Source organism: Lepisosteus oculatus, chromosome 2, assembly GCF_040954835.1.
Source record: "Lepisosteus oculatus isolate fLepOcu1 chromosome 2, fLepOcu1.hap2, whole genome shotgun sequence".
NCBI lineage: Eukaryota > Metazoa > Chordata > Actinopteri > Semionotiformes > Lepisosteidae > Lepisosteus > Lepisosteus oculatus.
In genome coordinates, this window is record NC_090697.1 from 51,505,419 (window position 1) to 51,524,273 (window position 18,855).

The 18,855-nt window shown below is 38.0% G+C and overlaps 1 protein-coding gene across 9 annotated transcripts in view; it reads left to right on the top strand.

Moving 5' to 3' along the window:
* The window catches only part of utrn (utrophin), a 292,295-nt gene that overhangs the window by 197,720 nt on the left and 75,720 nt on the right, over window positions 1-18,855 (top strand). For all 9 annotated transcript variants that reach the window (XM_015347666.2, XM_015347699.2, XM_015347693.2 and 6 more), the window contains 4 exons: window positions 8,033-8,301; window positions 12,014-12,160; window positions 15,047-15,125; window positions 16,303-16,363. In XM_015347666.2, coding sequence (XP_015203152.2) covers window positions 8,033-8,301; window positions 12,014-12,160; window positions 15,047-15,125; window positions 16,303-16,363 — 556 coding nt within the window. The remainder of the gene's footprint in view (window positions 1-8,032; window positions 8,302-12,013; window positions 12,161-15,046; window positions 15,126-16,302; window positions 16,364-18,855) is intronic.

An 18,855-nucleotide genomic window follows, 5' to 3' on the forward strand; every position in this document is an offset into this window, starting at 1 on the left:
TAGGAGCACTGTTAGAAATTAGAAGCACATTGTGTAAATCTGATCAAAGCTTGCATTGATGAATTTTGTCCATTTTCGGCTATGATATCACAGTAAAGAGAGGGATAGGCTGCCTTAGGCCCTCCAAGGTAACACAGAAAGTGTGTCAGTTAGGAGAAAGGATTTTATCCACTGTCAGATGATTCACAGCATCAACATTGATTTATGAGGAGAATCATGGGAAGTTGTAGGTATATTAGAAGCTGTTCTGAAATAATACAGTAGATTCTGCATTTTTTCCAAGTATATTTACATTATGTTCTCACAACTACTTATGAAAAATGTATTATAATAAGATTATAATCATAAGATAGAATAAATTGTGAGATATAGTAAAAGATTTATAAGAGAAATATAAGAGAAAAGACATCTTTTCTCCACCATCAACAGACTGCTCAAGCCAAACTAACTGCCCCACCACATTGCCTGTCTCATCACAACTTTGCAACACATTCTTAGATTTCTTTAGTTCTAAGATTGACAACATCTGGCATCACATTCTCTCCACTACGGATATAATTTCCATACCTCCTCCCTCCTCATCCTACTTCTCTAGTTCCCGTCTCTCCAGCTTCTCTCTTCTTGACTCAGCATCCCTAAACAAACTAGTTACGCGCATGAAACCCACCACATCTATTTTAGATCCCATTCCCACCACTTTATTCCAGTCCTGTTTCTCTTCTCTCTGTCCCATTGTCCTCAATATAATACATGAATCCTTGAGCACCGGCATTGTACCAACGGTCCTCAAAACTGCTGCTATTACCCCCATGCCAAAGAAGCCTAACATGGCTCTCGACATCTTAACAACTTTCGCCCCATCTCCAACTTACCCTTTCTCCATAAAATTCTAGAACGTGCTGTCACACTTCAGTTACATAACCACCTCATGACAAACAACCTTTTCGAACCCCTCCAATCTGGCTTCCGTCAACTTCACAGCACAGAAACCGCCCTAGTCAAAGTCACCAACGATCTCCTAATAGCTTCTGATTCTGGTTCTCTTTCCATACTCATCCTTCTTGATCTCAGTGCTGCCTTTGACACTGTTGACCATAACATCTTACTTTCTCGTCTCGAGACTGTGTTTGGAGTCTCTGACACTGCCCTCAAATGGTTTAAGTCTTACCTCACTGATCGCTGTCACTTTGTCTCTCTCAATGGGTACAGGTCTGAAATTGGTCTTGTCAAGTCTGGTGTCCCCCAGGGCTCAATACTGGGCCCCTTGCTCTTCAGCATGTTCCCACTTGGTCAGCTTTTAAGATCACATGGCCTCAGCTTTCATTTTTACGCTGATGATACTCAAATATACATCCATACCAAACCCAACACTGATGTGGCTGTCTCTATTCTATCCAATTGCATCTCTGACATAAAAATTTGGATGACTCAAAACTTCCTTCATCTTAACTGTGACAAGACCGAAGTCATGCTTATTGGTACCCCCCATCAACTTCGTAAAGCCAGTCCTGTAACCCTGTCTGTAGATGGCTCTGTACTTGGGCTTCAATCAAAATTGAAAACCTTGGGGTTATATTCGATTCTGGCTTAACATTCGACCCACATATACAGCATACTGTCAAAACATCTTTTTTTCACCTTAGAAATATTGCAAGACTATGCCCTATGCTATCATTAACTGTGGCTGAAAAGCTGATCAACATATTTGTATTCTCTCGAATTGACTACTGCAATGCTCTACTCCCTGGGGTATCTAAATCTACTCTGAACAAGCTGCAGTATGTCCAAAATTCAGCAGCCAGAATCCTGACCAGGTCTAGTGCAAGTGTTCACATAACTCCTATCCTGGAGTCCTTGCACTGGCTTCCGGTCAAATTCCGCGTAGACTTTAAAATCCTCAGGCTCACCTATAAGGCTTTACATGGCTTGGCACCTCAATACCTGTCTGAACTTTTATCGCCCTACTCCCCACCTTGCAACCTCCGCTCTTCAAATTCTGCCCTCCTTACTGTCCCCCAAGCCTGTCTACATTGTATGGGCGACAGGGCCTTCTCCTGCTATGCCCCCAAGCTCTGGAACTCTTTGCCCAAGGATATCAGAGAGTCACCTTCTCTAAACTCCTTCAAATCCAGACTCAAAACCTTCTTCTTCAGAAAAGCCTTTACTTAACTGGTTCCATTCTTCACCCCTCTGCTCTTCTTAATACCACCTTCCACGGTCTCCTCTATTGTTATTGTTGTATTGTTGTAATCATAATTGTGTCCTATCTTGTGAAATATTCTTATTTATTGTTGTAGTCTTCTTATTTATTGTTATTGTAATCCTGTAAAGTGCTTTGAGAAGCCACCTTTAAAGGCGCTATATAAAATAAAGTTTTATTATTATTATTATTATTATTATTATTATTATTATTATTATTAAGAGACATACTGTTTAAAGCCCAGACAGTTATGTCCTCTTTTTTACTTATCAATGGATTGGATACTGTCACCTTATCTGTTTACCAACATGAAGTTCCATAATAGCTTTGTAATTTCAATTTTCATTTTCGCATCAGTGCTGCAAACCAGTATTAGCACACATTTTATGTGAATTGAAAGCAGATGTGCAGAAATGCTTTTTGACAAATGCTTGCTGTTTTTGTTGGCCAGTTTTTTTATAATTAAAGAAATTAAGCTACAGTTTAAATCAAAGCTTTGACCCACTTCACCACCGATGGACCACAGACCTGGTACTTGATTGGCTCATTTTGGTAGGGGCCTATTGTGTCCAGTGGTAATGTGTTTCAACATACTAGGTTTCCATTTGCCATTGGTAGCTGGGTCAGATATTTGATTTTCCAGTACAAGCCTCACTTTGATAACACTTCATTCTGCTGTTTTTGTTTGTGCAGTTCTGACAGTGTCATTTTTTTATTATTATTTCTACTAATCCTGAGCTACAATGGATCCAGTATAATTAAGAAATTGAAAATTGCTTAAAACCTATTTAGGAGTCTGTTGGAAGTGGGGCAGGAGACAGTCCTCTGAGATTTGCCATGGTGAACTTCACTTTTGTGACAAGTGACACGTTCTGTTATATCTGCTCTAGTGCTCCAAGGTTTTTGATAAGGTTGATACTGTGGTTTGCTTATCACCCCCTTTCTGTGCTTGTTGACCTGTGGAGAAGTCAGCATGCCCAGTATAATTGAGAATCATTAAATCAGCCATTAAAGTCCTTCTCTGCTATGTATGATGCTGGCTTCAATGTTGGGGTGAGGTTTTCATCATCAAGGGGTTTAACAGAGCAAGGTCACAGAACCTAAGACAATTCCATGTGTCTGCTGGTTCTGCTGCATTTGTTTGAAAGGTTTTTATTACTGCCAACAAGTAATGGAACACCTTTCTCTGCTGACCATACACATTTTATTTTAATTCCTTCCTCCTTGCATCACCTTTTCCTTTTTAATCAAGTCATTCAAAACTAATCAGTTGCTCTAAGTGTTTGTCATGCAGGGCACAGCCAGCAATACATCACCCTCTTAAGTGACATTTCCTGAGACAGCAGTCTTGATTTGTAAAGTGGAATCAATTTAGCTGTTACAATAAGTTATTTTTCTGAGAAGACCTTACTATTTGGGATACCAGGAACTTGGACAAGGATGACAATTATTTAGAAATATTTCTCACCTACATAAGACATCTGGAAATGTAGAAGCTTTGGTTTAAAAGAGGATTTTTTATTTAACTTTGGTTGCAGTAGTGCCCATGTAATACATTATAAGGTGAAATCAGAAAAAAATGTCACTAGCTGAGAGCTGAGATTTTGAGCATGCATAATTTTTCTGAATAAATAGTGTGTTAGTTACGTACACAGTTAAATTTAAAATTTCAAAACTTTAAAATTTAACAATTTAATCTGCTTATGTGTATAAAAATTAATTTCCTTTAAATTTCAAATAAGTCAAATTAGTCTGCTTACTGTTTGTGTAAAAATCATTTTCCTTTAAATTTCCTTTATGTTTGCCCTGTTTATTCGTATGTCTTCTGTTTACAAGAGAATTTAATTCATAAACTGACTGTTTTTTTTTGACAGACAGTACTTGTCAACATTAAATGTAAACTGCCTGATGTCTGGAAACAACCTTTATAGGAGGCATACGCGAAAACAGCAGTGTTCTGTTTCGGGAAACCCAACTTCCATTGTTTTCTTGAAATACATTTTAGGACATGTCCAGATTTCCTACAATGAGAACAGACAATATCTCACTCATTGTGCGGCACAGTGTTCCAGGAGGTGTGGTTCATCTTATTGGGGGAAATCGTTAGTTCTTGGAGCCAAGGGCTGATCTTTTTCCTGTGTTTTTCTTCACTGGATGGCCAATAAAATCCTGGTTCTCATACTGAGCAGCCTGTGCCATCTGACACTATCTGTGACTTTGTCTGAGATACACTCTTGAGCCAGTGGCAGAAATCCACAGATGAAATTGCTGATCCACTCAAGGCTGATGTGTTGTGCACTGTCTGAAACCAGCACTGAGCAAGGTGTATGAGGTCAAACTGGCGGTGTCCTTTGTACAGTAGATCCAACCTGCAAACCAGTGGGCTCTGGCCATTCCCCATGGTCTAGTCATTCTACAGTGTGTTAATAATCATTTGATTGCTATAATTTAGTTGCTTTGTTTTGTGCCAAATCCTTAAGCACATTTTGAGTTTGTTCTGTTAAAAAATGGGGGATAGTTGCACCCCAGTTCTCCTACAGTCAGCCTTACCGTGTATCCATTCTTTCAAGGGCGAGTAGGACATGATACAGATCAGCAGCAGCATCCTTTTCTCTGTAGCTTGAGGTTTTTCTCAGGCTTGCCGTTCATGGAGGCACTGCAGGTCAGTCCGACCCGCTGTAGATGATGAGCTGTCAGCCCCATTTGTTATTATAGCCTGCAGATCTGGAGAGGTGGTTACTCCAGTGCTGTAGTGCTGCAGTGTGTGGATCTGTTCTTCTTTTCCATTAAATATGAAGCAAACTGCTCAATATACTGTATGTATCCAACCCTCCGAGAGACAGCAGTACAATTAAATGAAACAGTTTTTATTGTAAAGACCTTGTAAAGAATCCAAAATCCAAAAGTGTTTCAGAGAAATGGAATGTTCCAAATTCAAGTCTTATAATCCAGAAGGAAGCAAACCAAAAGTCCTTTTTATATCATCTAGAATTAGAAGAGAGAGGCTTTTTCTAAATCTCAGGAATGTGGTTCAGCTTTGAGCCAGGTTTCCCTCCGTAGAGTCCAGCCACACCTTATGTAATTTAGAACTGCATTAAGCCACAGTACTTACAGTATGTCAGCAGCCATATCACCCTGCAACTCACAACTGGCAGCCCACTGAAGCTAAGCCGGTGTGAGCCTGGTCAGTACCTGGATGGGAGACCTCCTGGGAAACACTAAGGCTGCTGCTGGAAGAGGTGTTAGTGGGCCAGCTGTGGTCCATGTGGGTCCTAATGCCCCAGTATAGTGACGGGGGCACTATACTGTAAAAAGGGTGCCGTCCTTCGGATGAGACGTAAATCCAAGGTCCTGACTCTCTGTGGTCATTAAAAAATCTCAGGGCATTTCTCGAAAAGAGTGGGGGTGTAACCCCGGCATCCTGGCCAAATTTCCCATTGGCCCTTACCAATTATGGCCTCCTAATAATCCGCATCTATGAATCTGCTGCATTACTCTGTTCTCCTCCCTGCTGATAGCTGTTTTGAGGTGAGTTTTCTGGCGCACTATGGCTGCCGTCGCATCATCCAGGTGGATGCTGCACATTGGTGGGGGTGGAGGGGAGTCCCCATTACCTGTAAAGCGCTTTGAGTGGAGTGTAAGCAATTATTATTATGGCTTACCCATGCTGTTTAACAATTGCACCATGGGGACAATGACCTTTCCACTCTTGGAGCGAAAAAGTAACTTTTAGAGCTTGGTAAAGTAACACACCCTTGAGGACAACCTGGTAAATTACCTACAATGAACAGTATGTAGTTCCTTCATGAACTCCAATGCATGCAGTATATATAAAGAAATTAAACAATCAACTGAAAGCTCTAAAGCCTGATGAATAATTCAAATGTATAAAGTTGATACCTTGAAAATTGAATGTTTTCTTCCTCATCTACTTCCAGTTCATACTTTTATTATTATTCTGCCACACTATTGGTATTTTTTAATAAAAATATCCAAGGACTGAGAATCTTGTTGTTGATTTGAACTTTTTTAAGTGTAAAAATGTGGAATTTTTTACCATGATGTACCTTTGAATTGTTAAATGTATAAAAACTGGTATACCTTTGTTAAGATAGAATAGGCCAAGGGAGGTCTTGAGTAATGTGTTAATAATAATTTGTATGTTTTCTATATCTTTTTCAAAGTGTATTACTAAGAACAAAAATTACAGTTTTGTCAAATCAACGTTTGCCTGAGAGGCAAGAAACGTTAAGCATAGACACAGCATATTATGGACTGCCCATCAGCCTTCTGCTTAGCACACAGCATCCTGGGCCTCTTCCAGTGTCTCTGCCTGGTTAGCCGATTTTTTTATTGTGACTCAGTGTAGATTGAAATGTAATTACACTGATAAGGTTTCCTTGCCTGGGCTCTCGTATCATTAACGCAGTATGCACAGGAGTCCCCAGCCAGGGTTGCCTGTGTGCTTATTGAGTTGATTAGTAATTTCTCCATTACTTGTTCCACTAGCTGATTCTAGAAGTCTTTTTGCTGAATAGGCCAAAGGGCACTGGAGGTAAGTGGGTTGAAAAGTGGAATTTAAAGCAGTTTTTACTGTGAGCCCAGCAAGTGTGTTTTGCCTTTTCAGACATTGAAGAAATCAACTTTTTATACAGCACCCAGCAAACTGTGTTGAGCAGATTTAACAAATAGTCAGTGGCCCAGGGTGCACTGCAGTCATGAGTTTGAGTTGGACCTCATTATTATCCAAGCGACAATTGGCTGCAGTTTGCACAGTCAGATCTTGGATAATTCTGTTCTTAACTGATAACACTTTTTTTGTCATTATTATGAAAGTGTTTATGCATTTAACTCACTCTGTATTATCCGTTGTGGGTGTTCCCCTTCAATTTTGGGCAACGTAATAAGGTAGAGCCTTCAATTTTTACTGTACAGTTTAAAGTGCTACACTCCATATCAGTCTTATGGATGAGACAGAGGTCTAGAACATCTAGACAAAATGAATTTGTTGCTCAGATTGGTTTTACTGCAGTAACCTTTGTATCACCATGGGGTGGTGTACACTTTACTCTTTCGCTTGTCCTGAACATGGACATCTTTTCTTCATGCTGTAAAAGGGCTTCAGCTGAAAGGGTGGTGCAGCTTTCTGTCAACAAAGCTCACATGCACCTGACAAGTCAAAAGGTTGTGCTGTTGTAATAGAAACCAGGGATGTTTTTGCTGACCGTGGTCCACTCAGTTCTATTTGCACTTAATCAAGTGTGCATCTTGCTTTCAATTCACATGCAGATCTGAAGCAAGAGTTCTACACTTTACAAATAGCAAGAATAGAGAAAATATTTTCCAATGGCTGCATAGAGACTAAGAGTAATTCAAGTTCAATAAAATATATATTATTGTGCATTTATTTATAAATGTGGGCAGCACAGTGGCACAGCATTTACCAGAGCTGGGGCCCTGGGTTCAATTCTGGACCTGGAATGCTATCTGTGTGGAATTTGTATGTTCTGCCTGTGTTTGCTTGGGTTTCCCCTGTGTGCTTCAGTTTTCTCCCGCTGTTAAGTTAATTAACTGTTTGGAAAATTTGCCCTGTTTCAAGTATGTGTTTGTGTGTCTGTGTATCCTGTGATGGACTAGCATCCTGCCCATGGTGTACCCCACGTTGAACCCATTGTTTGCTGAGAATGGCTCTGGCTCCCCTGCAGCCCTAAATTGGTTGAAGCGGTTTGGAAATGGATGGATAGACTTTACTAAGTGAAAAAAATTAAGAAAAAGCCTACTTTACAGCTCTCTGGTTCTGGTGTACCCTAAGAAGTGTAGTGTTTTTTACAGACCTCACTCCAGAGGAGAAGGCCCAGAGAGTAGCCAGAGCCATCAGGAAACAGTCAACAGAAGTGAAGGACAAATGGGAGCAACTGAATGCTCATGCCAGCAGTTGGCAGCAGCAGGTGGACAGGGCCCTGGAGAAGCTGCAGGACTTGCAGGGAGTTATGGACCAACTGGACATCCACCTGGCCGATGCAGAACACGTGAGGGAAGGCTGGCAGCCAGTGGGTGACCTCCTCATCGACTCCCTGCAAGATCACATCGACAAAACCACTGTGAGTAAAGAGGCCTAAGATGTTAATGAAACTTTTGGTAGACACATACTATATACAGTAGAAACCTTTTAGGCCTTACTTTGAGGCATTTAGGCCTTTATGTCTTAGTATAGGACTTTTATATGTGACCAAAGTCCTACTTTTTGTAGAGTTAAAGGGTGTTACTGGGATTGGTGCAAAGCAACTCTGACAGCTCTATGTCAGCTAAAAGTGCAGTGAAAAATAGGTATTTTAGTGGCTGTAAGTAATGAGACTTGAAAATGGTATTGCTCACCTGCTCTCAGATTAGTACTTTCTCATTGTTAAGACATACAAATTACTTTGAAATGTAATAAAAAGAATAAAAGAGGCTAGATGTGTAAAAAGGCGCAGCGCTATACAAACAAGATGTTAACCCTCCAATTATTTTACATCACCTCTTACAAGCAGAATCAAACAATTGAGATGTATAAAATCAGAGAGGTTCAGAGAGCTGTCACTCATCTCAGAGTGACAGCTGTTTTACATTACTTCAGTGTTTGCTGGTTTAGGCTGATATAATGCTGGTTTATAGCTGAATTACATTTAATCGTTTGCATTTGAGATTTTATAAAACTTGGATCAGGTTCCTTTGTAGTCTTCACCCTTTATGACTAAAAAGTAAATTCCTACAGTCTGTAAGTGTAGACTCTTCCCCCACACTCCACAGTGAATCTGGCTGATCTTTTCAGGACTGATTCCAGAGCAGCAGTACCTTTTCGATAACATGGTAACCCAATTCTTATTGACCTGCCACAAAAAATGGGCATAGTGTACAAAGAGACAGCTGAATTGCCTGAACTATACAAAATATTAGAGTCCACCTGGCTGTAATTTGGATTTCATGTTTGAACTGTCTAATGGTATTACAGTCTGCCCTCACTGTAATTTAAAACCTGTGACTACAAAGAACCTGGTCCGTGAATTCCAGTTGCAGAGCTTTAAAAAGAAAGTTTTGAAAAAGGGACCACACAGACAAGTATGCACCTCAAAATGCTTGTGGAGCAGTTTGGTATGCTGAAATTAACTCATTGCCACCCACCTTTGGCAGGACTCTCAGCAGAAGGAGAGAGATTTTTGGTTTTCATGGGCTTAGTTTATAAAAAGAATTACAGTAGGTCTAGTATAGACAAAGATGATATTAGGAGTTTTGCTGTAGTTAAATCACCTTTCTTTACATTGCTTAATACAGAGCAGTTCTTATGCAATTTTCTGATTTTATTTTATGTTTGACTGTTTTGATTATTCCATTTCATTTTGAGATATGTGGTTTTTGCGCTATGGTCTTTAATGGATAAGTAGATAAAATACTTTTAGTCACAGTTTATTATTAGCATTACTTATTACAAAACTAGAATAAAGAAAATCATCTGGGCTGGTATTTTTGTAGGTATCGTACTGATTTAAACTAAACACCTCGGGTGATTACATATGCTTACTCCAGCACTTCATTGTTTATTCTGGTTACTTTATCTAAATCTCAACAGATCCGTTATAGTGTTGGGGAGTGGGGTGCTAGAACTTACTGTAGCTCTGTATCATAGATTGAATAAGTCAATTCTGATACCTTTGGTGGAAAGGTTCTCTGCCTTTCCTCTGACGCATATGCTGTAGTTGCGCCGTCCTAGCTATTCCCACCTGTTAGCTCGTGTGAAAATGTTCTCACCCCTTGTCTCCAGTGGAGTCAGCTGTGATGTTGATAAGACCCCCCCCTTCCCTTCATCCTGAGGCCTGATGGTACTATTGTTAGTTATACTTTGGTTCAGCACCAGAGCTCCTGTCTCCTCTCTGTACTCTGTGTCACGGTCCTCCTGTGACCCTCTCCAATGCAGAGCACCATATGGCTTCTTGGTAGCTAAACGTATGTTGGCAGAGGCATCTGCTCTCTCACGCTGAGTTACCTCTGCCCTAAGCACTCTCAGCAATCATATTTTGCTTTTTGCTTCCATGTGACGCATCTGCTCTTCCTCTGTCATTTTTAGTTATCCTGCTCTAATCTTCATACTGTTATACTGGCATATTCCCTAACCTCACATCACCTCTGGGCTGGAAGAGCAGTTGCTAAATACACGAAGCTCCTGATGATCTTTATCATATCCTCAATTCCTGAACTGTGTGTGATAAGTGATAAATAAAACACATAGCTGTTAAGATGACATAGGGTGCCTTGCAGAAATACTTCTAATGCAATAGGCCAATTAGAATTAATGTAATTATGCACTGTACCTATGCTGGCCTCACCCCTTTATTGTGCTGTTAAGCACAGATTTTTTTAGGCAGGTGAATGCTTACTTAGATTTCAGCATAAAGGTCAAATTTTTAATTGTAGCAAGAATCATAAAGGTCTGATAAACATTTTAAATGGTGCATTACATTTAGATAGAAAATAGTCAGGGGGTTTTAAATAGTCTCTTGGAATTTGGAAAAGAAAAGTGAATGTGACATTCTTGAAAGCACATTGCATTTGGTTTTCTTCATGTCAGTATAACATGTAACCTATTTACTAATTTAAGACAATTTGTGAAAGCCCATTTTTCAAATTCTGTTGAAACTTTTGAGTTATGAAAATTCAGTGAAGATTTACACCCTGCATTTTAATTAGTTAATTCCTAAGAATTTGAACTGTAGTCTGACAGGAGCAGCATTCATTAAGTATAATTTAACATAATATTTTTATTTTTATCATTACAGCCATCAGTTTAATGAGCTTTGGATTTAACACACAAAATCTGCTAAAAGGGAATTTTAGCTGTAAAACAGAAATACAGAAGTTTCTCCAGAATATCAAACTTGTATTTCTTCTGTTTTTCCCCATTTTAGAATAAAAGTATACATACGTTTTAAAATAAACTTAGATTTAAAATATTGTACAGGTAGTGTTGGCCCGAATATCAGTGGTTCCCTATGAGCGTAGGGCACTTGGTATAGGGATAAGTGAATTGCTTACCATGGGTGGTGTTTGAGTTTCATATACTTTAACAATTTTTTTACAAATCAATCTTTTAATAAAATAAACTAAAATGCCTACAAAATGTAAATAAATGTACAAAATGTAACTCTGTAAATGCACAAAAGATAGAACAAAGTAAAAATGAATACTACATAGGTTTCAAATTTAGAAATACCAATGCCCTATAGGGGTATTGTTTGTGTTTCGTGTACTTTAGCAAATTTTATACAGTATACAGTATTTAAGATACATGAAATACAGTGAATGTATATTATCATACAAAAGGCACAAGAACAATTGTCATTGTGTTGATTGCAATTGTTAAAAAAGACAAAAGATCCAGGAAGCACAGATCTCCACTATATTTCTCATATATTACTGCATTTTGGGGCTAAAAGAACATCATTCATGGTTCCACAGACATTTGGCAATGCTCCCCCTATAAATCTGTTAAAATAAGTGTTTATTTAAATATATTAAATTAATTAGTGGTGAACAGTATTGGTGGGGAGTGTCAACTCCCTGTGTGACATATGTGTGACAGTTTAGACTGTTTATCTTTCAATGACCATATGTTGGCACCTTAATGATAGCACACGTACTAAATGGCTTTCTTGCAAGTAACATAACTGTCATAACTGCAGTGGCAGCATATATCAACATATGAATACATTTTCCAGTGCTCTATTGACCAAAGTATGTTGAAAAATGTACTACACTTTAATTTGTTACTTGCTTTAATAGGCATTCAAGGATGAAATTGCACCAATGAAACAGGAAGTCAGGCTAATGAATGACCTTTCCAGTCAGCTGTCACCCCTTGACGTACAGCTGTCTTCGAGCACCTCCCGACAGCTTGATGACTTGAACATGCACTGGAAGCTCTTACAGGTAAAAATGTAAAAAATCAGCAGCTTGAGAGAGGTACTGAGCAATCATCTACTGTGTATTTCCGTAAACTGGGCTGTAGATTTCTTTCAGATTCCTTGTTTATTACCTTTGAAAACTACTCATATGCTATGTAGTCTTTATGTGCTAGCTGGAGTGGATATTAGATGTGAAAACAAGAATGCAGTCATGCTGTTGACTGTTGATTGTGTGTGATATCGCAATAAAATACTGTAGGTGTGGTAGTTGAGGCAGAAAGTGACTGTTGTTCCCCTCTCTACAAGACAGCAGCTTTAGTGTGTATGAAGCAATATTTTTAAATCTAATTCTAATCTAATCATGAGTTTTAAAATTTAAAATAAGATTCCCCCTAAACACTACCAGTGAGATGCTGTTATCAATTAGACCCTATAAATTAATTTGTATTGCCTTCAGCTGATCAAAGTGACAGATAATGAAATACTGTGCATTTAATTCATTATCTGACCCTAGAGGAGAAGATAACTGAAAGACTCCAAACAGCTTTAATAGTTTAGACATATTAATAACTTCTGGGGGTCTCGGTTAGGATCCCATTCACACCTGCATGAGCGTAGGGTAGTGTCTTTGCTTCATTTTCTCTGTCCTTCTCTTGTGTTATGAGTGGTAAGATTGCTCTGGTCCTGAGGGGCACCCTGAGGTGTGAGTATTGACTGTCTTATTGATCACTGTTGTTGGAGGACAGGGATGATTAAGTTGGGTTCCACAAGAATGCCTCCAGGGTTCATTTATTTACATTTAGGGGGGTTGGCAGCAAGCAAATGTTTCCTTGATCTCTCCTGACTCCAAGTATTGAACTCAGATAACAATGTGTCAAACAAAATTGTGTTTAGGGGCTTTTTTCTAATTGCAGAAAACTTACTAATTTTAGAAGACTACCAGATAATAGTAAGGCACTACTGTTAAATGTTTTACTTTCAGATAGGAGGCTTGGAGCTGATCAGTGAGTAGGTTGCTTAAAAATGTTTCACACTGATGTCAAGATAAAGAATTTGAAAATAATATGGCTAAACAGGATCTGTAGATACTGCTATCTGCATACCTATAACATACACGTCCTATTGCACTTCATACAGTTTGTTATGGGCATTCAGTACCATCCTTCTGTTATACTCATGTATTGCTTTATAGCAAATTTATGGAGATGTTCAAACATGTGCAGTAAATGTTATTTTTTTGTTTTAATATGGCAGTCGCAATCCAGTGTGCTTTTGATCTAATTACTTAGTTTGACAGCAGGTTGGAATTTTCATCTTTATTCACCATTTTCTCCTGGCACTAGTGATGTGAATTCTCACATCTATGCCAGAAGGCTTTACCATGACTATTTAGTTATGCAAAGATGATCCACAGACAATCCACAGATATCATAAAATGTTAATTCCTTGCTTTTAATAATATCTTACTTTCCTTTACCACTTATTCTTTAATGCCAAAGTATTTTTATATTTAAGTAATACTTTTAATAAATATTTTACACACTTTATTCAACACTGGGGTGATGTACAGTATGGCAGCTGTTGTGTGCTAGTCGCCCACTTCATTGCAGAGCAGGTGAAGAAGTGTGTAGTTGCTTCACCTGTGAATTAAGGGTGAACTTTAGGGAGGTGAGATTGTACAGGCCCAGGGTAGAATTTAGCCAGATTATATCTTTACCCCTACTCATATGAATAGTTCCACTGGATTTTTAATAACTAAGTAGACTTGACCTCACTTTTATGTGTTATACAAAGGGCAGCATCTCTTACATCACAGTGTCTTTGGTCCAAGGTCTGGTTGGAAGAGTGGCTTGCACTAGTAAAACGCCACCACAAACAACAGCAACCTGTTTTTTCTTAAAGGTCCCCCATCCTAGGCCTAACCTTATATAGCTTTAGCAGAACAGGTAAAGGTTTATTTCATGTTGAAAGGAAAAGAAAAGGGACACAATGTTTCAGCTGTGAAGCCTTCTTCAGGTGTGAGGGAAAGAGGCGAACCGGCAGGTAGTGAAGCTTAGAAAAGAACAAAAGACAGGGTGGTTGAGAGGAGCCAAGAAGTGGGGGAGAAGGAGTATCAACACTCTGGGAGAGCTCAAAAACTGCAAATGAATAGAGAGGATTGCCGTTAAGGCAGTGGGGAAAGTGTGATCTTAATTTCATGATAATTTTGTTTTCTGATGTCCTTCTGTAATACGAGTTCAAAAACCACTCAGTGACAACTTGAATTAGCTTCAGAGATCTCATGAGAGGAGGCTACAGTGTAGTAACGCTGCTGTCTGTTGGGATGACTGTTTACTTTATAGCATAAAACACACAGAAATAAACATAGAATAATTCTATGAAAAGAAACCTTGTTTAAAACAATTGTGAGTTGCATTGAAAATTGTATTCTGTTATCTGTTAAAGGTTATATTAATTAAAATATTTCCTACCATTGTTTATGGAAGCTTATAATAAGAAAATAATGTGTTTTTCAGTTTAACAAAATCAACACCAAATAAGAGTGTTTGTCTTAGACACCAGAGATCCCTGGTTTTTATTGCCATTTTCCTGTCTGTCATCCTTACTGTGGTGTATTGATTCACATTTAATGGCAAGAAAGGCAAGAATGTATTGTTCAAAGTGCAGATCTCTGCTACTCTGCCTTTTAAAGCATTAAGCTCCTGTAAAGTAAGGCAGACAGTGTTCTTTTTATTAAGTGGTAATGGGAAGGGCTTTATGCTTTCTGCACATGTAACAATTCAGTCATACAAGGACCCAGCTTAATGTTATCAGGCAAGAAGTTAGGTTGTCTCTATTGATCTGTTTGCTGCTCATCCTTATCTCTTTGCTTGTAGAATTTGAAAAGTGTTTTACATTCCTTGATCTCCAGGTAGCTGTGGAGGATCGCCTCAAGCAGTTACAAGAAGCACACCGAGACTTTGGACCCTCATCCCAGCATTTCCTTTCAAGTAAGAAGAAGCAATACTTATTCACTGCAAAGGAACAAGTAATAGCTTTATTCCATGCTGAAAAAAAGAAGAAAGAAAACACACCTGAGCTTACACCTGAAGAAGGCTCCACGGCCGAAACGTTGTGTTTATTTCTTCTTTTTTTCAGCATGGAATAAAGCTATTACTTGTTCCTTTGCAGCCTACGCATGCTGATGCAGCTACCCACCTGAAATACTTATTCACTGGTTGTTTTTTGGTTATTTGAATGTGTTTTGTGTGTTTAAACAATTTTAATTTTAAAGTAATAAATGAAGTCAGTGCAGTGTTCCTTTCAGGTTCCCCATTGCAGGCAGTAAACCAAACCAGATAATTGGTATAAGTAATTTCTCAAAATCCTGTCAGTACCAAATAAGGGGTGAACTGTAGCTATAATATTAATCCTTATTTTATATAACCTCTTTCTAAGAAAGTAAAATTTAAGGCTAGATCTAGGAACACACAGTGTGGCTTAATCCCTGATTTCTTGTTAAATGGCACAGAAGAGATTTGGGGAAGAGCAACAAAAGGACCCATCACCCACAAAGTGTGTCGTATGCTCTCATTGTTGTTTTAAGTACTGCATGGTAAATATATCAATTACCTTCATTCACATTTGAATCAATATATACCTTCACAAACAATGAGAATTCTAGTTGCGCCCTACAATGCTTGTTTTTAATAGAAGTACATAATTATAATAACTTTAGGTTGAATTTCCATTTATACCCCATGGCTTAGTGTGATTATTGTCATTGAAACATACAATAATGCTGTTTTAAGGTTCTGTCTGTGTATTACATGTAATGAAAACTGTGTTCTTTGTTCTGTGTTCTGCATAAAACATATAAGAAGTTGGCAGTAATTGTTGGTAAAGTACTAAATATAATTCAATGTATTTATTATATCTGTCAAAAGATGTGCACTTGTATTTTTATACTTTCAGAATATAAGGCAGACGTTAAGCCTCCACAAGTTGCAGTGCATTGTATCTTTTCTCATAAAGAAATTACTTTTTTTTATCATGAAAATCTTGACAATTAAATTGAAGATCTTTAACTGTTTTCTTACTTCTTATAAACTGTGTTTTCTTCTATTTTGGTGCCTATTTTCAAGATCAAGCTTAGTTTTCCTTAAGATTGATACATTTATGTTGCAGCTTCTGTGCAGCTTCCTTGGCAGAGAGCTATATCCCTCAACAAGGTTCCTTACTATATCAAGTAAGTTCTTTTTAATCTTCTCAAGCCCTGGAAATCTGTAGACTGCTGTTGTGCCTAAAGTACCTCATACTTGTTATTATTTTGAACCAGTCAGATATTAAATTTAACAAGGAGAAAAATGCCAGTTTCTTTGTGAAAAAATGTCTGAAAAAATTACCTTATCTTATTGTGGTAATCATTGTTTTCTGTATCTGTAGGTATTGTCTAAAAGGGTTGTTTTGAACATTTTAATACAGTTTTTTTTAATACACAGCTGCTGGTTTGCTTTTTTGTCCCTTCAAGTGTTTAGTTAGATGCAGCAAGTTTTGTAATCAAGGTGGCAGCTGCTTAAAATGCTTGAAAGAAAACACACAGCACTTTGAACACCTACTGTATAATTTGTTCTCCCCAGAAGCTTATTTCTAAGGGATCCACAGTCAAAAGAAAATCTCCATGACGAGCTACATTTTGAGGCGATAGAAACTGCTGGTTAAAATCACAAGAGGCCTCTTCTGTACGCCAGATTCCCTGGGTCCCTCAGTCTCACTAACACCATCCTTTCCCATATGGCTTCACATATTTTTTGCACTTTGCAACTTAGAGCCTCTAAGTAGAAATGAAAGTTAAAAATAGAAAACCATAAAAGGAGCAAAGGAGTCTGTTGAAGTCCCTCCTAACTGACAACCTGGTTACATTTCCTTTCAATACAATGCTGTGCTCTCCTGTAGTTTAAATAACGGAGAGAAAGTATTTCTCTTTGGCAGTGAGCAAGTAGAAATGGACCGAGGAACATCTCAAATAAGAGATAACTTTATTATTAAATTAGAACTTTATATGGATCACACTTGACACATTCATTTGGCTCTGATCCTCGACCTCCAGAGTGTACAAAAAAACTGAAATTAAATGATGCCCTTGCCTCTTTTAACTTGAAGCAGTTGCTGTGGTAAGGAAACTTTTATCTATGATTCATTTACATCAAATTATGTTGCAGAGGTGCCCGGTAATTCTTTTCTTAGTAAATTGTTTCTGTCAGTGCTGTAAAAATGCCACCCTTTGTGAACGTTTACTGTAGACATTTATTCACCTTCTTTAATAGTATTGTCCTCCAAAATAAATTCATGTTGCATAAATCTGTACTGTATTTAGCCAAATTACAAGAGTTGAGACATTTTTTATTAAAAGCTAATTTAGTAAATATTTTTTTCTGAATGTGGTCACATATTAAAGAACTGTTACCAATGTGACAGCTGTAATGTAGAAGAATCACAGTTCTGTATGATCCTAGTGTCATTTCTTTTTCAAGCCTAGGCACTTATTTTGTAAATCCCATATTCTGTTGTGTGAACACCCTTGTTGGTGCAAAAAAAAAATCACAATTTCTCATCTCCTTTTACTAATAATACACAAGGTGATATACAACAATAAAATTAATAGGATAGTTTTGCTTGACATTAAAATGCAATATTTCTTTTATGTTGAGACCAGTTAGGATATTTTTTTTTTAATCAGATTTAAGGTTAAACTCAGTCAGCTTCTCAGATTGTACTAATAACACCATATTAAATGTTACACTGTGAGTAAAGAGAGTCTATTTTAACAAGAATCTAAACCAGCACAGGAATCAGATACATACAAAAACAGATATTCACTTTATCAAATCATTATAAATCACATTTTGATACTGCACTGTTTTTTCAACCTCACTTAGCTTTTTTCACTTCTCAGACATAAAGGTATGTTTTCAATAGTTTTTAACAACAGTCCTATTTTAAAAGCACAATTAATAGTGGAGGCATTGTAGCAAAGTGGCTATGTATCTGGACTCAAAACTGGTAGGTTTTGGGTTAAAATCTATGCTGTTGTACCTTTAGTGAGGTACTTTATCCTGTTAGCCCCAGTTTACCCAGCTGTATGTATCCATGACTAGATGAGATCCTGGGCATTTTAAACAACTTATCTACCAAGAAGGCAAGATGGACCGAATGGCCTCCTTGTTTGTACCATGTCAGTTTTTCTGTGTGAATGGTGCACAGCATTTGGCTTTGTGCTGGACTGGTGCCCCATCCAGGAGGAAGTCTCACATTCTCTGTTCACGTAATGCCATGGTAACCAGGATTAGCCCTGACCCAATGGGCTGTTGTGGCTGAAATATGGAAATTACCTACCTGCAGTAAACAGTAATACTCCGTTCTTAGTAATATCCTGGCAGTTATTAATGTATGCTATCTGATCTGTTGAGATTCTGGTTTAAATGAAACTCCAGGAATATCATTTATTTTTTCTTATTATTTAACTGTAAAACGTAATATTCTGTTTTATGAGTTACATGTACAAAGCACTTCTCATTCCAAGCACAGCATCACCTTGAATAACTGGATTCACTGTAGCTCTCTAGCGCTGTAACTGTAACACTGTAGCGCTTTAGATTAGTCCGTGGGTCTCTTTTTCTTAGTTTTGCTCTACCAAAAAATTTATTTTAAGTAAATTTGTAGACTCTTCATAACTATTTT